This window comes from Ceratotherium simum, chromosome 16, assembly GCF_057802395.1.
Source record: "Ceratotherium simum simum isolate JZ-2026a chromosome 16, ASM5780239v1, whole genome shotgun sequence".
In the NCBI taxonomy this organism is placed as follows: domain Eukaryota; kingdom Metazoa; phylum Chordata; class Mammalia; order Perissodactyla; family Rhinocerotidae; genus Ceratotherium; species Ceratotherium simum.
The window spans coordinates 6,443,681-6,466,426 of NC_141915.1; the positions used below are offsets into that span (position 1 = coordinate 6,443,681).

The window sequence follows — 22,746 nt, forward strand, 5'->3', positions numbered from 1 at the left end:
TTGGGAAACAATTAGGTTTAGATGAGGTCATGTGGGTGGGGCCCTCATGATGAGATTAGTGTCCTTATGAGAAGAAATGCTGGAGAGAGCTCTCTGTCTCTCCTCTCTTTTTCTTTCTCTTCTCTCTCTCTCCCTCTCTCCCTCTCTCTACACCATGTGAGGACACAGCAAGAAGGCAGCCATTGCCAAGCCAGGAGGAGAGCTCTCAAGAGAACCTAACCATGCTGGCACCCTGATCTTGGCCTTCCAGCCTCCAGAACTGTGAGAAAATAAATTTCTGTTGTTTTGCAACCCAGTTTATGATATGTTGTTATAGCAGCCCATGCTGACTAAGACACAACGCATAGGGGAAGTAAGGCTGTAGAAGGAATTCAGTTGCTGATCAGCTGACCTTAAATAGGGAGATTATCCTGGATGAGACCAAAGGAATCACAAGATTCTTTAAATATGGAAGACAGAAGCAGACAAGTGGAAGTCAGAGAGAGATTTGAAGATGCTACACTGCTGCCTCTGCTGACGGTGGAAGGGGCCACAAGCCAAGGGACGCAGGTACCTCTAGAATCTAGAAAGGACAAGGAAACAGATTCTCCTGTAAAGTCTCCGAAAGGAACGCAGCCCTGCCAACACCTTGATTTTAGCCCACTGAGGCCCTTTTAAGACTTCTGATCTCCATAACTATTAGATAATAAATTTGTGCTGTTTTAAGCCACTAAGTTTGTGGTAATTTGCTACAGTAGCAATAGGAAGCTTATGCCATTGCTGAGAAAGGAATTAGTGGTTGTCAGCAAAGGAAGGAAGAAGTTCAGTGATGAATGGTTTGTACAGAAGCCCAGAGTGATGCTTAGCCCTCCACTTCCTCCTATTCTGACTACATCTAGTAGAACTTCCTGAAAGATTTTGATGAAACGAGTTTTCTCAAACTTAAAATATTCTACTGATCATTTCAATTGCAAGATGGAATTGGGGAATGGTTAAGATATTTGTGCTCCAGTAGGCTTCACACCCAAAGGTTGTCAATGAAATTTTGAAAAGAAGACTAAGCATATGAAGCAATTGAAATAATTTTCTTAGAATACTATGTTAATTATCAAGGCAAGTGTGAATTATTGATTCATCCAATCAAAAAGTATTTATTAAGCATCTACTATACGTCCAGTCCCCCGAGAATACAACAGTTCAAAATGTCATAGTAATGCTTTTAGGAAACGTACAGTCTTCAAAACTTTACAAAAATACTCAGGGCCATTAACTTGGAAAAATATCAAATCTTAGGGCTGGAAGCAACTTCAGAGATGAATCAGCCAAAATCCTCTATTTCATAGGTGACAAAAATGAGATCTGAAGAGGTCAATTAAATTGACCTCGTATATACATATATATAAAATTTGTTTTTATAGCCTAGGACAAATAATTTAACCTAGAAGAATACCTTTCCCATAATGTGTAATAAGGTGCTCTTCTAGTTTAGATGATTTGTCCTAGGTTATAAAAGTAACTAATGGTGACAGTAGGCCCAGAGCCTGGGCTTCTCTTGAGATCATGGTGGAAATTTCTTCAACAGTGTCCATTATGGTAAAAATCTTCAGGACCAATCTCTTCGTCCGATTCACAGGAGAGAAAATTCAGTCCCAGAGATGTTAAAGATCTAGCTTAAAGTGGAAATCAGTAGTCCTTTTAGGTTATCTGAAGGATGGAGGACAGAGAAAGCACAGAGAGGATGACCTTCAGAGTCCTGAGATGTCCTTTGCTTTCTCTGGAAGGACAAACAGCAATCGCAGACTCTGGAGGCCTGTGCCTGGATGTTCTTGGGGTAGAAGAATGTGGTGTTGGTGTGTTCCACTACCAAACGTTTAGCTGAGTTCAGCCACTGCTTCTCTCACGCCTGCTTTGCATGTTCCTTGGCTTCTTTCAGCTGTGGCCTCAAGTCCTAGAGCCCCTGCACCTGAGCACCAGTCCACCTCCTGAGCCCATCCTTCTCCCCCCAGAAAGCCAGAAGGGAAGTCCCATGTTCTTCCTAAATCCATATGCCGGCTCTACCACAGAGGACCCACAGTTCATGCTCACAGCACCCCCTCCTCACTCTGAGTCTTCTGCTTTCATGACTAACGTGCAAAATTTGCATTTTGAGGAGTCTTTGGGCACCCAGATCTTGAGAGCTTGATGGGATATCGGACAGGCAGCAGAGAGTGTTGATCAAAGACTGCTCAGATTGTAAGTAGGGTTGCCAGATAGAATACAGAATGCCTAGTTCAATTTGGATTCCAGATAAAAGTATGTCCCCAATATTGCAGTACGCTAAGAAATTAATCATTGTTCATAACTGGGCATCCTGTATTTTTATTTGTTAAATTTGACAACCCTAAATTTGTAAGGGATGGAGGCAAGGTCCTGGTAGGTACCAGAGTCTGCCTTTGTGGGCTGTTTGAATGTGAAGAGGAGAAAAAGAGAAAGAAATAAAAGAAACACAACAGTTCTTTAGAAGCAAAATCCATTAATGGACCTCTCTTTCCCCTTTTGATCCTTTGTGCATGGTGCATGTGCGTGCACACGCGTGTGTGTACACATACATATGAACCCTCGTGTTTTGTTGACAGAAGGATCATGATATTGAGGAAAATTGTTGACAGTGATACTGATTACAGATATTGACAAACGACAGTGAGAAGATTAAAAACGGTAAAAATGTGGTTAGTTTAAAAGTAACGCTAATTACTGCATTTACGTAAACTGCCTGCCATTTATGCCCAACTGCCACACAGCCCAATCACAATTTTGCTTGTTCCCAATCTTTCCGTGTTTCCAGAGATCCATAAAATGTTACTAGAGTCTGAGAAATCACCTAGGCCAACCTTGACATTTACAGATTAAGTAACCAGGACTCAGAAAGCAAGTGACCCACGCAGGCTCCCGCTGCCTAATAATATTAATAATAGAACAACATTTTTTGAGGGCTTACTAAGTGCCAGGCAATTTTCTAAGTGCTCTATTTACACAATCACATTTAATCCTCACAACAACCCTATGATCACCCTCATTATTCAAATGAGGCAAAAGGAGGCAGACAGAATTGTGTAGTTTATCCAAGGTTCAAGGTTATACAGCTAGTAAGCAGAGGCCCCTGCTAACAACCCAGTGAGTTTGGCGATGGACCCACACACTCAGCCATGAAACCCTGCAGCCTCCCAAATAAGATGAATTTATATCACTAAACATGTTCATACATGTAAACTTTCATAGTTTACTGCTCCTGTAGCATGATTTTGTACTTAATAACAAGGTGACTCGAATATAGCTTATAGAAAGCCTGCCGGAGAATGCTGCCATACATGTCAATTTCAGAGTCGGGGCAGTTATCTGCCCAACTCTAAACAAGCCCTACAACACCGGGAGTCTCACTGTGATCAGAGAGTAATTCAGTTTCATTTATTTTTTGAAATATTTTTAAAGAAATACGTAGCACCAAGTCTACTATCGAAGCAAACATTAGCAGTGAGATGGAAAGAGTTGTATGAGTTTACGTTTTAGTAGCTCGTGAAAGAAAAGAAGAAAAAAAAAACGGAGTAAGAGAGAGAAATCAAAACAGAGAAGAAGCCTTCCTTATCCATTGTTAGCCACAAAATAAACCAAGTTCTCTTAGGAAGAGGCCGGCCTCTCGTTAGCATGCTGCCAGCCAGACTTCTGTGCTGTTGCAGCTATACTATAATTATATCTAGGAAGAATAATCACTGTACTTAACATGACATTTACGTAGTTTTACATTCTGCTTGTTTTTCTTCTCTTTCAGGAGATTACCAATCCTTTGCATCTCAGGTGACCAAACCACTTTGTCCATTTCCAGACCCCAGCTTCCCTGTTTATCAGACCTGGAGGATTAAGCAATCCTGTGTCTGCTTTGAGATCGTTTTCCTGAGGCCACCCTTCCAGTGACACAAAAGCTTGTCCAAACTTAAAAAAAAAACAAAAAACGACGTGGCGACTGGAATTCTCAGAAGCTCTAGAGTCTACCTGGGAGACCCCAGGACTCTGCCAGTTCACTAAGACAGGAATTAAGAGCAGTGCAAACATCGTCTTCCCTCTCCTCTGCACTTCAGTTGAAGGAAGGATTCATTTGATAAGTGTGTTTTGCAATTCTACTATCAAGTACCTCACCAAATCCTTTTAGAGACAAACCAGCCCCTCCTCTGCCCCGCACACAAAACTGACAAGGGTGCATTTGAAATGAACGTGGCTTCTTGCAAAACAGATCCGCATCCTCTCTTCTTCAGAAAGGTGGCAGTGTTGCCTTGCGGTTTTGACCAAATTACAAAGCAGTGGCAATGTCTCCAGCAGATTCACAGACCAACCACCTCACCTCACCATGGAAAGGAGAAGAAGGACTTAATCCACTGCCAAACTGGTGCCTGGCAGACTCGCCCCCTCAGAGCTTCAGGGCACTGAGTCTTGTGGCCGCCTAAGCTCTCGAGTTTTCATCTTGTTTCAACAGTACAGAGCCTAAGAACATCTCCAATTGATCCCGCAGACATCTCAAAGCCAGGAGCATCGAAGGGAGTCACAGACCATCCTTACTTTCCAGCATCCACTCGTCTCATTTTTGAAACATCCATCCCAAATGAAACACTGAGTGGTCCCATTTAGAAGGGCTGAGGAAAACCAAGCAAACAATGCCAGCATCCTTCTAACACCTGTCACGTGGAATGCTAATCCATCTGCTAAGTAGGAGTTCTGTCATTTATTGAGCAGTTTGTTACTGCTTTTATAAAACGAATATTGTACACAGAGCTATTGAGGAAGAACTTAAGAAGGCAAGTGTCTCCCTGTCTGCATGTGGAGACTCACACATTGCTACCTTCCTTGGGCGCCTACACCAACCCTTGGCAAGGAGCAGTGAGAATTCCCATCTCTCCCTTCCACTCACCTTCACTCAGCGTCCTTTGAGAAGTTTCTCTATGCGCTACTAAAACAGATATTTGGGGGAAAATTCTCCATTTATAAATATCAGATGGTTTGGGAAAAAATATTTGTGGCACTGGACTTTTTTTTTTCTCCTACAGTGATGTCATTTTAAATACTTGGTGTGCTCCAAATTTGCTATTTTTACTTCCCCCAAGTGACTTTTTTGGGAAATACATTTGTTTGGATTAGCTACATTTTAAATGACCCCAGTATCTAATACACAGCCTCAGGTTCATCTTCTCAGCAATTATAACTGATATCAGGCAGTTCTCAAACTTGAAATCCCTTATTTGTTCATTTTCAAACTTGTTCCTTTTGGATGTACCCCTCTAAAATGTCTATTCACAGCTACAGAGAAAAAAACTAAAATAAAAAGATTGGCCTTTTCACAAACAAAAACCACACTCAGCAACTCAAAGTATTTCAAACGGAAGACATTAAAGGCCCCCCCAAGTCAAATAATTTTTCACTTCCAAAATGTGCTTTTGGGGAACAACGCTAGAGTAGCCACGGCAGGCTTTGAAACATTTATTGGAAAGCCAGTCTAGAGTTGAGAAGTGCAGAAGAGGAAAGTTTAAGAAGGAATGCTAAATGCCTTAGCCCTACCTGATCTGAACTTGCTCCTAATCAGCAAAGAGTGCTCAGACCCCAGGAGTGTCATGTTGAGCCTCACGAGCCGCTGGTCCCTTTGCCAGACGCCCCCTGTTTTCCACCAGGAACAGGCTCCCGGGAGCCCAGCTGACCGCAGCTAACAACCCAGAATTCATCCAACTCTCCGGGAGCTCCCCTGGGCAGGAGTACAGTGGCAGCCAGTGACCGAAACCAGTGTCCCCAGAAAACTGGCGGCTCCCCCCTCGCTGTGCGGGGCTAATTAACTCTTAGCCAGCAGGACCCTCCTCCTCCTCCTCTGAGTTTGGCCAGGAGCAGCGGCATCCCAGGCGTTCTTGGCTGATGTCATCGGCTGCCAGCGATTGCGGAGTATCACCACCACGCCTTTATGAAGGTCCCAAGTTTGCTATCTGATACTTTTTTACTACTGACAGGAGCCCAGCCAATCAGGAGCGGCGAGCGGGGACCGGGGACTTGGAGCGGCCAGGGGAGTCTGGGGAGCGGGGTCTTAACTCTTTGCAGCGGGCTGAGCGGACGCGGAGCGCAGGGGGCGGGAGGCAGGGCCGGGTCGGGCCCCGGCGAGGGGCAGTGACGGAGCCGGGAGGAAGGACAGGGCGGCTGCGGAGCGCCGGGGCTCGCAGGTGGCGCGCGGCGCTGCGGGCGGCGGGCCCGGGCCCGGGCGGGTGGGAGCCGCCGGGGCTTCCCCGGCCGCCGGGCTGCTGCCTGGGAGGCGGGACGCGGCGGGGATCTCCTACCCCCGGGCAGGGCCGGGCGCGCCTGCGGGACCGCTGCGCACGGTGCTTTGCAGATAAGCCGGACCCCTCGGACATACACCAGGCTTCCCACGGACCGGAGTCCCCGCATTCTCTCCGCTTGAGGGGCTCCGGGCACCGGCAGAGACGAGTATACATCTCGCAGCTCCGGTATCAGACTTGGATACCCGTCCGCGGAGAAAATGAAACGCCTTTCATTTTTCTAGGGTGTGCTTTTTATGGGACAAACCTGACAGTGCGTCTGCAGATTCAGCCGAGACACAGTGCTGTCCCTCCGGGGGAAGATACATGAGTTGAACGCCCTTTGGGGCTCTGAATAGGGTGGGATTCGAGGAGGGAGGGTCTCTGGAGCAGGGGGATGTCAGAACTGGGGTTGGGCTTAGCTTGGAAAGGCTAAAAGGCTTTTCCTACTAGTGAGTCCCTCCTTACGGGAAAATCCATTTGGAACCCAACACGGAGTTACCCTGCGTCTAGAATGTGCCAGGTGTTCTAGGCTCATTGATGAATAAAACAAAGATCCTGCTCTCAAGAAGCTTGCTTAATAGTTAGCCGCACAGAAAATAGAAACCAAACTATAGATGTACATAACTTTGGGTTGAATTTATTTGCGACCTTGTACACACATGGGCCCCCAGGTATGATCTCTTATATGCAGGCCTGCTTATGTCTCAGGAGACCTCTGAACCTTTAAAAGGTCAGTCGGTGACAGGCGAAGACCTGATGTGACAATAGCTCATGGGACAACTACTAATACCCTGAGTTTGACCTCTGCATGAATTCTCTGATCCTTGAGTTCACTCTTTGGATCTGACCAGTTGTTTGTATAAATAAGGTCTTCTGGGATAGACTGTTTAATTCCTCGTGTGTCAGAAAGGAGGCAGAGCAATCCCACCCCCGGTCCTCTAGGGAATAGTGTCCCGGCCTCAGAGGCCTGTTTTCAGGCTGATGAGATGTGCACCAGCGTCTCAGTGATTATGTAACATTCCCATACAGAGTGTATTACTTTCCTAGCCCTGATGTAACAAATTACCACACGGTTAGCAGCTTAAAACAACATAAATGTAATATCTTGCAGTTATGGAGGTCAGAAATCCAAAATGGGTCTCCCTGGGCTGACATCAAGGTGTTATCAGGGCTACCTTCCTTTCTGGAAGATCTAGGGGAGAGTTGTTTCCTTGCCCTTTCCGGCTTCTAGAGGGCGCCCATGATTTTTGTTTCGTGGCCCCTTCCTCCATCTTCCAAGCCAGCAATGACAGGTCAAGTTCTTATCGTGTGATATGGCTCTGCTCTCTCCCCTTCTGCCTTCCTCTTCCACGTTAAAGGACCCTAGTGATTATGTTGGGCCCACCTGGATAAACCCTAGTGTATGGTCAGCTGATTATCAACCACAGTCCCTTTGCCGTGTAATGTAACATATTCACAGATTTCTGGGATGAAGATGCGAACGTGGGAAGAGGGAGCATTATTCTGCCTGCGACGAAGAGCGACCCCCCTTTCTACCAGCATGTTCTTGCCCCCAGTTGAGCCCCAGGCTCCTCATCGTCAATGAAAACATGTCAAGTGGAGGAAGATTTGGGAATGGGGAAACACAGGAGCCTGGAGGAACCCTGACAAGCTTTGAGATGCCTGTAGCAGGGAGGTACTCTGAGTGAAGAGATTGGTGGGATAAGGAATGTTGCTAAATTATCTGAGTAGAGAAAAAACTATTTTGAGTAACATTAAAAAATAAAAAAAGAACCAAACAGATTTTTATCCTGAGGGCTGTGGAGCTGAGAAGAGATACATGGCAACTTGGCAGAGAATTGTTTTTTCGGTGAAAGTTGTGATGAAAACAGCTGGAGCCAACATTGAATGTAAGGGTCTGCATGACCTAGATGAGTCGGACAGGAGTAAATTGTTTTTCCTCTGCAGGCCTGAGAGTGTGTGTGTGTGTGTGTGTGTGTGTGTGTGTAGGGGAGCGTAGTTTCTTTTTTGAGTGAGTTTGGGAAATGCTGGTAACCACAGCCCTCCTCAATTTTCCCATCATAGTGTGGAGCTGCTGACATGTGCCCTCTGGGATTTATACCCCCTAAGGAGTGGAATATCTATGGATATAAATATGCTCATATAGAAGCTCATCCTTCTTCCCTCTATGCAAGGCTTTTTGTGTGAAAAGAAGTGTTGGTGGGATTTGGAGAGGATGTTCCCAAGGGGAACAGGTCTCCCGGGCTGCTATGTTTTGGGAACATCAGGCTAATGTAGCAGTGGCATCCACCAAGCTCTGTCCTATGATTTGCCCACCTCGGCAGCACTTCTCCCATGCCTTCTACCCCAGGACCTTCTCTCCTGAGCCCTAGAGTGAGCCTGTGATATGATGTAGAGGAGAGACATGAGCTTCCAGCATCAGAAAGTTCTTCATTTGAGTCTAAGCTACCCCTGTGACCTGGAGTGAGTTATTCAAGTCCTCTGAGACATTCATCATCTTCATGTAACACGGAGTTAGAAATACTTACTTCCCAGAAGGCTTGGGAAGTTTAGATGAAATAATACATTTGGAGTTCCCAGAACAATTCTTCCTGGTGTGTTGTAGGTCCCTCTCTTTACCCTCCCCCCACCACCAACTATTCTTGAGCAATCTTGGATCCTTCTCCTTTGTTATGGCTTTCCCTTACATTGCCATGAATTATCTATGGCTGTGTAACAAGTTACCACAAATTTAGCAGCTGACAACAACACACACATTTATTATCTCACAGTTTCCATGGGTCAGGATTCTGGGCATGGTTTGGCAGGTCCTTTGCTCCAGATCTCACAAGGCTGCAATCAAGTTGTTGGCTGGGACTGCGGTCTCTTCAGAGGCTCGGCGTCCTCCTCCAAGCTCACTGGTCGTTGGTAGAATTAAGTTCCTGGCAGCTCTAAAACTCATTATGGCTTGCTTCTTCAAGGCCAGCAGGAGAATCTCTTTCAGGGAAGACTCTTTTAAAGGGCTCACCTGACTAGGTCAGACCCACCCAGAATAATCTCTCTTTTGATTAACACAAAGTCGTACTAATTAGGAAACTTAATTATATCTGCAAAACCCCTTTACTTTTGCCATATAACATAACCTCATCATGGCAGTGTCATCTGTCACATTCACTGGCCCCTCCCATGCTGAAAGGGAGAGGATTATACAAGGGTATAACTCAGTGAGGGTCGCTTTAGAATTCTGCCATCCATAACTGTGGTCCTCGGCCTTCAGCCAGGGTGGGAGTGATTGTGTCTGTCGCATGAATCCAGGGCTCAGCTCAGGGCAGTCACCTTGAACTCTGACCCTTTATGGACCTCCTGATGGGCAGCATGAAGTCAGCTGCTGGGTCACAGGGCACGAGGTGGTGAGCAAAGGAAGAGCTCACCTGTGTTGACCTCAGGACCGCCAGTTCTCCTCTTCTTAGCACAATCCCCTCGCCCCACCCAAGGTCATCACTGTCTTCTTGGGTCTCAGCGTCTTCTTCTCCTCAGTGCCTGTTCCTGGTACCACCTCTTGTCTGTTTTATCTTTTTTCTTTCACATATCTGATAAGCAACTTCAGGGAAGCATTTGTTCCCCTTGCATCCATTCATTGAAAATGCATTTTGGAATCTGTGGAAGTCCCGTAGTAGACATACAGTATAGAGACAGGTTTGCAAACTCAAATGTTAGCACCAGGATAAGAGAGAATGTGGTGGGGAGGGGGTTGTATGTAGCAAACCGGACAGCACACGGCTTGTCCAAATGGGGCAGCCACGACCTAGACCTAGTTGACTTAGCCATTTGGGAGGGAATACAGACACGTTGTTCAAACAAACTGCAAATCCAGATTGTAATTTTCAACTATTGGATGTTTAAAGATGTGAGCAACTATTAGTAATTTTTAAAAAAGTTTTAAAACACAGTGTGAGTCAATGAAAGGCAGATCCAGGTTGTGGGACCTGAGCCTTATGCAATTTGTGGATCCTGTAAAAAACAAATGCAAAATTAGAAATATGATGGTTAGTGCAAGGGTGACTATTGAATTAGAATGAGAAATGAAATCACAACTGACTGGAGTGTGGAAGATTCAGTTTCTTTATCGTTAAGATCCTTCAGTCAACTGACCAGAAACGGTAATGCAAAAATGCTTCTGAAATATTGCATCCTGGCTTGGTCTTCCCACCTGGAACTCCCTGGAACTTTCAGCTACTCCCAGCACCCACAAGGCTGGTATAAGTAGGGAGCCCTGAAGCTTAAGCTTCATTAACTTAATGGTAAATCCAGATCTGGAGCCAATAAAACGTCTGCAAGCTTTGTGAGACTCATTCGGCACTGCTTCGCGACCTCTGCTACGAAATCTGTACTCTGATCTCCAAGGGGTTCCATCCAGACTCCAGGAGGGAGGGTGAAATATGTACTACCAAGTTACCTACTTAAGGAATTACCTATTTAGGAATACAGACTCAGCCTATCAATTTGTTTCAATTCCAGAGATATTTATTAAGCACGAACTGTGTTCTAGCACTGTAGAGATTATAAAGATACAGCAGATATGATCCTGGACCTCTAGGTGCTAAGAATAGAGTGGCAGGGCATCCAAACTCCCAACAAACCAGAAATCCCATGTCATTATTACACTGGTAATGTAATGATGTCTCAGATGGAACTCATGTGAGCCACCCTATTAATATAACCTGTTTCCTTTCATGAAAGTGAATATAAAAGGCCTTTTGCCTAATTTATAAACAGAGACTTTAAGTTAAACAAACGTAAAGAAAGTAGTTTCAATTGAGAGTGTCTGCCACAGCTCCCTCTTTCCCTGCCTGCCAGCAATGCTTCTCACCCTTTCCCTCTCTCTTTGTGCTCCTGTATCCTAGCTCCTGCCCAAGAAAAGGGAATACCATTTGATAATTCTGATTTAAAGCCATTGGGTTGGGCAACATTTACTAGAGGGCAGGATCACTGTGTTAAAAAGTCATGTGTCTGTGTGTTGCCTCTTCTTCAACTTCTTCCTTGCTGCTGTTACTTTAAGAGGGTGGGGAGGGGCGTAGATCAGAAACAAAGAATGTGCCTCCCGACAGTGTTGGAGTCAATCAGACCAGTTGTCCCAGCTCTGTTCTTGACTTTAGGTTACATGACACATAAGTATTGCTTAAGCTAGTTTGCATTGAATTTATGCAGTGATAGTATCCTCGGAGTCTGGGGTATATCCAAGAGGCTTCTCACACTGCTGTGACTTGCTCGCCCGTAGAGAATATGGCAGATAGAGGTGGGCGTTGACAGAGCTGGACTCACAGTTGTCATTCGATATTGGATAGGTGCAATTTGCACCGAGCAAATTCTTCAACTCCCCTCTGTTTTTTCTACACTTCGAGGGAACCAGGATGATGAATAATTACCTAATCGCCCAATATATACTTATTAGTCTTTGTATTCCTAGATTCTCTCGAGGATTACACACTGTTGATCCTTTCCTTTCTCTCAAAATTCCTTCCAAATCTGTATGTCTCTATGAAATTTTTCTCTTGTGCTCTAAACCCATATATCCAAATGCCTTCTCCTCTGGAGTTTCCCGAAAGCTCTTTGAAAACAGTAGTTAGAAAACCTAACTTACCACTTGCTCTCACCAAGTTTCCCTACAAACCTACTCCTTTTCCTGCTCTTCTTGTTGAAGGAATGGGAGAAGTACCCACCTAGTTTCTGCCTTGGGAGATGGCCCACAGTCCACACTCCCGCATTCTTTCCATCATCAATTTGTGTCCATTGGCCTCCTAAATACCTCTTGAATCTACCCCTTTAATTTACTCCTAATGCCTCTTCCTTACTTCAAGCCCTCCTCGGTTTTTCCCTGGTTTATTACAAGTGTCTCCTCCTAGTCTTTCCCTGCTCCAATCCGTCTTCCATGTTGTCATCAAAGTGATATTTCTAAATCATAAGCAGAATCACATTTCTTGCTGCCTAAATCCTTCTTTGGCTCCCTAGTGCTGAAGGATAAAGTCCACAGCCCTAAGTATGACACAGACAGCCCCATGTCGTTTGGCCCGTCAACTCCTACTTTATTTCCTGCTCCTTCTTCCCACTTCATTCTCTACATACTAGCAATAACAAATAGTTTAAAAAACAGTGAGGCTTTTCTCTCTCTTTCTTTTTCTCCTAAGATGTTTCTTTTACTTAGAATGCCTTCTTGCTTTCTCTGTCTAGAGACATCCTACTTTTACCTCGAAACCCAAGTCAGACTTCACCTTATTCAGAAAACCTTCCTGGACAGCCCGCGGCCGAGCTCATCACACCCTATTGTTTTGCTACTTTCATATCTTGTATGTCCTTCTGTTATTGCATTTATCAAGGAGTACTATCAATTACTTTTTAACATGAACATCCTTCTACCAGTTTATAGGCTACTGAGGGACAGAAATATTATTTTCATTTATCTATAACCCATTATCTATTTTTCCTGTTAATTCTGTTTTGCTAATTATCTGTATTACTCATAATAAACTGACCTTTGGCATACTTTGTGTTTGAATTATTATGTATAGAATAGTGTTTCTTGTTTGTGATCTTTTCCTCTGCAAATAGATTGGACACTTTTTGAGGGCTTTGGCTACATCTTATAGTCTTTATAGCTACCAAGGCATCTTACATGGCGGCTTCCAAAGAGCAGTTGCAACACGGTTGGTTGGATGATGCCAGGTAGTAGGGACTGTTTTGTTCTGATTCACTCCATTCAGGACCCAGTACAACATTATGCACACTCTCCAGAGATGATGAAACCACTTCTGGTTCATAAAGTGTGATCTGATCTGGGAGTTTGCTTTCTCTTCCAAACCTTTTTTTTTTTTTTCGCAACTAGTCACATTCTGTCTCCTAACTCCTCCCTTTGCTCAGCATGCCTGCCATCTCCCCCGCTCCCCAGAAAACAGAATGGAAGCCTATAAATCCCTGACCTGCTGCAGGTGACCTTACAAATCATGCGTGCCTAGTCTCATTAACCCGAGACGCCTATTATGGCTAAGGAATGGTGAGGCACTACCCCAGTGGGCAGCAGGAATGGGGAGGGATGGGGCAGGGCCAGCGGCACTACTTAGTGGACCACAATCACTCAGGAGCTTTCCAGACTTTGTCTTTACCTCACCCCGTGTTCCCAGGGCCGTGAGTCAGGGAGGAGAACTTTCAGTTCTAGGGGATAAGGTCTAGGAAGGTTATTTCTCTCCCTCTGAAAACAACGTGGCCCACTCAAGGAGTTAGAACAGGTTAAAACTGACATCTGACTATTGAAATTGGCACATTCCAAGTTAGAATGTTGGAAAAGGGAAAATTCCAAATGCTATTAAAACCAGCTATGATAACAGTAAAGAAAATTCATGGTGGGAGCCTTGTTAACCAACAATACCCTCAGCTGTCTCAGGAACCTAGTGTTCAGTAAAAGGAGACTTTTTCTAAAAAAAATCTTTCAGTTTAGCAAATGACCAAGGGATGTTCAGATCCACTGAATGCCCCTACAGGAAAATTCCTTTTTTGCAAGTATGGTTTGAACAGATATGCCAGTTTTACAGAAATTACTCGAGCATCTCTCAGACTTAAACTTATATGATGCTCAGATAGTGGTTGCAAGCCTTAGTATGCCTCTTCTGATAAGATTTTTTTTGATTGACTTTATTTTTTTAGAGCAGTTTTAGGTTCACAGCAAAATTGAGGTGAAGGTACTGATTTCCCATATACCCCCTACCCCTACACGTGCGTTGCCTACCCCATATCAACCTCCTACCATGGGGTACATTTGTTACCAAGATGAACCTACGTTGACACATCATTATCACCCAAAGTCCATAGTTTACATTAGGGTTCAGTCTTGGTGTTGTGCATTCTATGGGTTGGACAAATGTATAATGAGATGGATCCACCATTATAGTGTCATACAGATTAGTTTCACTGCCCTAAAACTCCTCTGTGCTCGGCCTGCCTGTCCCTCCCCACTTAAGATTTTCCTGTTTTCACGCTTCTTTTCCCCAATGTCATACGTACTTTTAACTTTTTAAAGCCCTTTTGTGTGTTTTTTCTCTGTGATCCTCACAGCAATTGTGTGAGGTATTTGAGACACTTTGACAGCTGAAGTATTTGACATAGGAGAGGATCCTGATTTGTTGGAAGTTGTCCCTCTAGGCAGAGGCACAGCTAAGACCACAGCTAAGAGTCTTGGGACTCAAGGCTCCTGTGTGACCACTCTTTTCATGAGCTCATGCAGCCTCTAATTTGGCAGGTGACTCAGAAGCCTGCTCGGGTTTCCCTCTCTGGGGGTAGACATGCCCTGCCTTCGACAGGTGATTTTTTTATTCCCCTGGGTGGTCAGTATTCATGTCAGGGAAAATTTAAACATCTCTACGTTGCTTCCTGGCTCAGGCAAGATTTTCTTACTGTACATTGCCAATTTCTATTTTTCTTCTGGAAAATTCTTTATTATGAACTGACCTTGGTCCTTACCCATTCCATAAAAAAAAGAAAATACAAAAACCAGGATTTTATTACATTATCATTTAAAGCTAAAGAATGGTAACTGTGTGCCTGAAGCTTTTGAGACATGAAACTGGAGTATCTTCCAGTGTGTTTGACAGAAAATTTATTTAAAATGACCAAAGGAGAATACTAGAAGATCCAATAAAATTTACATGTTTGCAGATGGGTTAAGTTTAGAAAGAAGGGTTATTGAAACGTGAAGCTGTTGGTGGTGTAATTCTTCGTCTTGTGTACAGGGGCAGTAGCAGCACAATGGATAGTTATGGCAAAGGATATGGGTTCTGGAGCCACATGCCTGAGTGTAAGTCCTTGGCTCTAACTTTTATTACCTGTGTGACCTTGGGCAAGTTACCTTGACCTCTCTGTTCTGTGTGCCTTGTTTTCCTCATCTGTAAGACTAGGATATCTAGCTCATAAAGTTATGGAGAGGATTCAACAGGTAAATAAGTACATATAAAGCACTCAGGACAGAGATTGGCACAAGGGAAGTTCCCAAAAAAGGAGAATCGTGATGATAACTATGACAGTGGTGGTGATGACAATGATGATGATCATACATATGCATCAACCAACCCATTTACAGGCAAAGCTAAAGGGCAGAGAAGCACCTCATCAGTTTTAAAGTGCTCTACAAATGCAACATATTAGGGTCTGTGAATGGTGATCCTTTGATAACTATTTTCTGTAGCGGAAATGGCCAGAGCAATTCCAAAGCAGTGGGAAAGTTAGCATCCTTTAAACAACTTCTAGTTGCATCAGACCAGCCATCCTTGCCTGCGATCAGTGCCTGGATGTGGTACTGCAGATGGGGGAGCAGTTGCCCGGATGCTGCCGACAGACCCCTGCATTGCGGGTTTGGATTGGCTGGCCTCTGAATTTTTTCTAAAGATTCCACTGGAAATAGAAATGTAGAATGATCCATGCTTAAGTTAATTATAATAATGGAAACCATGATAGTCAATTTTGACATGCTTGGACTTTGGAAGTCTGTTTTTTGAGCCACTTGAAAAGGAAAAAACCTGGCAGACTAATACCTGCTTGGGTAGAGCTTTGTGAAGCTAGAATTAATAATTCTAAAGGTTTTGTGTCCTTTTTTTCGCTGTATTTGGGTTTGCTGATTGGCAGTTTTGAAGATAGACACACCACCACACCTGCCAGAGAATAGAGCCAAGTGTTAAAAGCTGATAGATGCATCTATCATCAAAAAGTTTTCTGAATCTGGACTGCGACAGACATATCTATGTGTCTGTATTTCTATATGCCAACAAGTGTGCAAGAACATTAGCTGACACTGAGTGAATGATTCCTCTGTGCTAGGGATCCGAATGGTTTTATTATCTCATTTAATCCTCACAATTGCTTTGGGAAGTAGGTACAAATTTATTCCCATTTTACAGATAGGAAAACTGAGGTTCAGAGAGAGTACCATCCTTAGACAAGGGCAAGCAGGGCCTCTAGTGTAGATGCCACATCTCGGGGACCTCCTGCACTTTGGAGTGCCTCTTTTGAAATTTTCTGAGTCTTCTTGTGGTGCCTGGCAACTGTGGAGGCCAGCAGTGCTATCTGTGCTGACAGGTGCTCTGAGCCCAAGTCAGAGAGGGTGGGCCCCGCTCCCGGGTCTCTATTTCTCCCATTGGGGTGTTGTTTAACCCTTTAGTCTGTGGTGGGGTTGACCAGATGCCCAAATGAGCTCCAGCACTAAAGCCTAATGGGTTGTCCTGGGGCCTCATGACCAGCCCTGGTTCCAGGAGGGCAGCCTGCTGAGCTGAGGACTTCGCCTGACTGACGTGTTCTTAGGCTGCCAGGATGGTGCTGATGTGCTGATTTCGAGTTACTCAAATTGTTTATGTTGACAGGAGCCCTGCAAAAAATATTTTCCCAAAGCCCCTGCACCTACTAGGGGCAGCCCTGTTAGAGAGATGAAGCAATTTAACCAAAATCATCCAGCTGGTCGGTGGTAGGACTATTATTTGACCTCAGGTGTGTCAGAAGTACTCACATATTTGCTCTTTATCTTTAAGATACTAGGAGTTTGATCCTTATATGTCAATTTTGTGAAAATGATCAATTCTCTCAGCAATATTTGTTGTCTTTTATGTGCAGAATGATCAAACAACCCTCCCAGAATTTTCTTTGGTCTGTGATCACCATCCATGCTAGGCCTACCTCACCTATGAATATGAATTTTAATAGTCTACCCAGATTTATTTATGAGGTATTTGAACTTCCCAGAAGTGAATTAATGGCTTGGGATTAGTATTACACCACCAGCCTTTGGGCTGCTCATCATTAGTGTAGCCTGATGCTTGAAGAGACGTTGATGGATTTTAGAAATAGCCTTACAATTCTTTAGTTGGAAATGATATCACATCTGGGAATACAGCAAAAGCATTTCTGATGTGTGACAAAAGGATCACCAAAGAGAGAGAGAGAAAAAAATCCTACAAACATTCACGACTGTGGAATTTAGAAATTACTGACGTTATTTGTTTATTAAAGATTATAACTCACTTCAACATCACACAGAATGAAACCTCTTTAACCAGATAATAGGCACAGCATGTTCTTTATGATAATGCCAACAATAAAACTAGGAGACTTTACTATTTGTTATTTATCGGGTTGACCGGGCAAATCATTTTTCTACATGCCAGGCTTGGAAAATTCTTTACTTTCTCTCTCCTTCTTATAAATAAGAACATAGAACATAAGAGCATAGAGCTGATAAATTTATCTTAATGCACTTTGTATGTAAAAGCAACATTAGTTGGCATTGGTGCTGAGGTTCCAGAGTTTGCAGCATTGACTGTATACATACGTTCTTATTTTTCATTAGGTTTGGAGAAGCATCTCCTTTAGCTCATGGCAATGGTAGAACATGTTTTTAAAAATTTTTATCAATGTATATCCTAAATCCATTTATTTTTTATCTTTAGCCACCATGCTAATCACACCAACATGTGTTTCTTACTTAGACAATGTAGTAACCACCTAAATATTCTCCCAACTTCTGTTCTTGCCCCTCTAAAGTCCATTCTCTACGTAGAAGCCAGAAGGACCTTTTTAACATAAATCAATTTAAAGTACTCCCTTGCTTAAAACTCTCCAGTGGATTCCCAAGGCCCTTGGAATTAAACCAAACACCTTATGGTGGCTATTCTGGATATCTTCTGGTAGCTTCTCTTTTGTCCTCTGATCTTTCTCCTTCTTCCTCTGTTCTACCCCTCACTCTCGGGGGATGCCGGAGCAGGGGGTTGACCAATATGGCCTGCATTGAGAGGCTCCTTTGTCCTCTGACTTCTGAGTGTATTTGGCTCACAGGAAGCTCTGGGATGGGTTGGAGGGAGGTGTGAGGGTGAGGTCAGGGCATTGTTTCTTGGACTGAAGGCCACAGCTCTTTCCAGATCTTCTCCATTCAGCTCCCTCCCAGTGGGTGCTGGTGACCACTCCCTCCTCTCTCTTCAGCACTGGGAGTGGTCAAGGAGTCCCGCTATTCCTAGCCCTGGGAGTATTTGACTACGCTTTGTGGATTTCCTACCCCACCCACATCTTTGTAAATATTCCTTTTATTAAAATCTCAATTTGCCCAGTTTTCCTGTGCCATCTGCTCCTTGCTGGCCATAAAGTTCCGCAAGTCTGGCACCTGCATACCCCACAACCTCCGTCCAGGCTCCTCTCCTTTACTGTCCTCCCCTCACGCTGGCCCCGTCTCCTTTCTCGTTCGATGCTCGTACCCCAGTCTCATTCTCTGTCCTCTGCCTGGAATATCCTCCCCCAGGTCTTAGCGTGCATGAGCCCCATTCACATACATATCAGTTTTGCAGAAAGAAAGGCCTTCTCTGACCTTCTTACCTTAAGTAGCCCACTCTTCCCAAAGGCTTTCTATTAATTTCTCTGTTTTGTTTTCTTCAAGTCCCTTATAATTAACTGAAATTATCTTATTTAGTTGTCTACTTGGATTTTTTTTGTCTCCACTACTGGAATGTGAGCAGGAATCTTGTCTCTTCTGTGCCACTCTGTAACCCAAGAGCCTAGAACTGCACCTTGCACATAGTAGGTGCTCAATAAATGGCTGCTAAGTGTTTATTGAATAAATCTGGTTGGACTGTCTCATTTTACAGATGAGGAAGCTAAGATCTGTGGAAATGGACCTTGTCCAGGTCATCACACAGAGACCTGAACCAGGGTTTCTGTGACCCCAGGCTGCCTTTCCCAGTTTCTGAGTTTCTATCTCGTTTGTATTCTATCTTTTTTGTAGAAGGGGACCTCTCTTCTTTACTTTCTATTTACTGGATATGTATTTTTAATACAATAAGTAATTTCTTCTAAAGCATGGATTTTCTAACCTGCATTTCCCCAATCTTTCTCTATTCACTCTGTTTTCTTTCATACATCCTACCTCCCATGCCTTTCTGTAGCTACGAACCAATGACAAAAAGTTAATGTTTAGATAATGGCTTGAAAAAATCCATGGAGAGCAATTGGGGAAATCCAGGCTTGGGAGATCTTTGAGGAAGTCAGAGCATCGGTACCACAAATAATAGTAATAATAGTTATTGCTACTTAATTGATGAGTGCTCACTCTGGGCCAAACATAGTATGGGCACTTTACATATAATCCACGTGAATTCTTACATATTCCTCATGGCAATCCTGCGCTCTATATACCTTCCTCTTATTTTAGGGGAAAGAGCTGAAATTCAGGAAGGTTAGGAGGCTGCCTAAGGCTACTGGGAAGGTGGCATAGATTCTGACACGGGTCTCGCTCACCCTAAACCCAGCACACTACCTTCTTCAAATCTAATGAGGCTCCTGGTAAGTCAGGGCAGGGAGCTGTAGGTCACCCAGCCTCCAGTGTGGGACGGAAGTAAGACCCTGATTGGGGTTCAACTAGAGCTGGAAAAATCACATATGGCTGGAGGAATGAAGCTCAAGGAATAGACAGCACAAAAGAGCCAATTTAAGGCTAAGGGGCAGAAATTAGATCTTGGGCACCAAAGTCAGAGACTAGGGTCAAGGCTTATCATAAAGATGGTACTTTCTGGCCCTGTGACATTCTGGCACCTTCCCTGTGCCTTTAAGAGTGTTCTTTGGAAATGACATGGAAAAAAACCACCTGATATTCAAGGAAGGTCTTTTTCTTTCTCTTTCTTTCTTTCTTTCTTTCTTCCTTTCTTCCTTCCTTCCTTCCTTCCTTCCTTTTCTCTCTCTCTCTCTTTCTTTCTCTCTTTCTTTCTTTCTTTCTCTCTCTCTTTCTCTCTCTCCCTCCCTCCCTCCCTCCCTCCTTTTGTCCCTCCCTCCCTTCCTTCTCTTTGACTCAGTGATAAGAGGAGATACTGGCTGGACCCTCTCTAAGGCAGAGATAAGTTGCCCCTGAAACATAATGACTAGCTTTTGAGGCCTAATAAAGCAGCAAGACAGGACAGAGTTAGGGAGAAGCATTCGGAAGTTAGGAGTATCTGGCAAAAAAGGAAAAGGCCAAGCTGAGGGCTTGGGTGGCCTTTGATTGCCAAACAGGAGACTTTAGACCATCAAGTGTAAACTCTTACTTGCAGCCCAAGGTTCAATATTAAATGTATTTCCTTGATGGGAGTCACCTGTAAATGCCTACTCTCTGCCCCAGAAGAGTTTCTCTCCATTTCAGAAAAGGAATGAGGCCAGAAAGAATGGTTAGGCTGCTCCATGAAGGGGGCCAAAGGCAGGTAGAGGTAGCATCTAGCCATGAAATATTAATTTCCATGCTTCAAGCACCCCAAAGAAATTTCTTAATTTATTGCCATGCAGGGGCTGTTATGCAATTGACACTAACAAAAAATACTTCTGCACTTTACTAAGTCTACTTTTGAGCCGCCCAATGTTTTCATCATAATATTTACTTCTGGGTAAATAGGCTAAATTCTCCGATTCTGATACAAAACGGAAAGATCAGAGAATGAAAATAAATAGATGACATGGCTGTTTAAAGATAATGTAAAATGTTTTCTAGCAGCATAAATATTTGATTGTAAAACTTTCAATATGTTGTGTCTATTAACTAGTAATGTACAATATTTAAATAATTCAGCCAGCCAAAGTGGGTCAGGGTCATGGGGGAGGAAAGAGTGAAGGCCCAAGCTGGAGAGATGCCAACTTGCAGTCACAACACAACCCTGAGGCTGGCCCCAGGGTTCCTATCCATTCCGTGTGGAGCTCTTTGGTCAGGACCAAGCCACAGACAAGAGCAGAGGGTTAAATGGAGCACTCGGGGACATTTACGATTTACCTGTCACTTTCCATTGCTAATTTGATTTGCACAGAAGCTTCTACATATTATTTATATTTGGACATTCAAATGTTCAATTCAGTCAGTACTCTTTGGCATGATGCCTTGCTTTTTGTGTTTGGTGGTAGAGGAGGAGGGCGATGTTTCTGGAATACCATCAGGACTAATGTGGAATTACTCTGAAATTCCATCCACCCCACTGATATCCCTGACTCTCTACATGTATAATCTGGCAAAGAGTGTGGGATTTACAGTCAAGAGGCCTGAATTTGGGAGACCTTTTTAGCCACTTGAATTTGGGCAGTTCTCTGGATCTCTCTGGTCCTCACTTTCATGATCTATAAAATGGGACTAATAAGAGGTTCCCTGGCTGTTATACTGGGTGGTTATGAGGATCAAAACCAAAAACGAGATAGAACAATTAAAAGTATAGAAGCCGTCTAAAGGACTGTCCTAATTTAAGGGAGCATTGCATTCATTTCAGAGCGTGCCTCTCTTTGTGTGTGCTCCACCATCTAACACTGAACCGAACACATTTTAAATCTACTTACAAGTTTGTTGATTGAATGAATGAGCATTGTTGGCAGCCTAAGTGGTCCTCTCCTCATTCTGTTCTACAAGAAGTGCACTCAGTCAGAGTATGAACTTCCAAGAGTGAGGAGCCCCAGCTGATCATGACCGCACAGGCCCTTGGTGTTTTCAAGGGACACATCCTGCAATCTCAAGAATCCTCAAATTCCTGAATAGTGTTGCAGAGAAGAAGAGTAAAGCTGTACCGAGAGGCTGGAATGCCGGGTGGCATTCTGCACCCACTCCTGGCCTGGCAACTCTCTTCTCCATGTCAACTTCCCAGGTGATCAAATTCCCAGGAAAAAGGCTAATTTCTAGACATCACAAGCTCTGGAGTGGCTCAGAAACAGTAACCATCAGATACCTTAAATCAACAAATGACAAAGATCTGCCGACTTGTTATTTTAAATAATTGAGAAGAAAGTAATTTCATAAAGTGGTGCTAGTAATGCATTAATTATAACCCACCATGTTCGTTTGCTTGGCCCAGAGAATCCTGGAGACAGCCCTCAGCTACGTCTTCAGGACAGGGTTCCTTCATCCCCCATTGTTTGAACTTTTTCCCCTTGTTTTATGCAGTAGTATAAAGCCGTTCATGTTGAGAGGCCTGTATCTAACTAGTTTTAACAGTTCATATATTCTCTTGGTCTGAATTCAGAACTGAGTTTATCATGCTCTGTTAACCCTTTTTTCCTCCACTACCTCACTCGGTAAATATTCAGAGTGCCTACTATGTGCAAAATAGGAGACATGCTACCTACTGTGGGAGGTAAAGTGCAAGACATTAATTCCTACCTTTAAAGTCCTTACCATCCTTTTTGGGGGTGGGGGAGGTGAAAGGCATGTGTGCAACGTAGTATAAATTTGAATGTAGGCACCCTGTTGGTATTGTTTGTTGATACAATCTGTACAGTGCTGAGCATATCGTAGGTAATAGGAAATATTTATTGAATGAATGAACGTATGAAACACCTACTGTATTTTATTGATCCTAAGATGCACATTTTTCCATCTTTTACTATCACCGAAAAAATAATGCCTCTTAAAAATCATGTTACTGCAATAAACAATAAACAAAAAATTAAAAAAAAAAAA

At 43.7% G+C, this 22,746-nt stretch overlaps 1 protein-coding gene across 1 annotated transcript in view; it reads right to left on the bottom strand.

The window, feature by feature from the left end:
- MYOCD (myocardin) overlaps positions 1-6,217 on the bottom strand; it is a 94,034-nt gene extending 87,817 nt beyond the window's left edge. The window contains exon 1 of the mRNA XM_004433048.3: positions 5,560-6,217. Coding sequence (XP_004433105.1) covers positions 5,560-5,614 — 55 coding nt within the window. The 5' untranslated portion in view covers positions 5,615-6,217. The remainder of the gene's footprint in view (positions 1-5,559) is intronic.
- Positions 6,218-22,746: the final 16,529 nt, after the last annotated feature.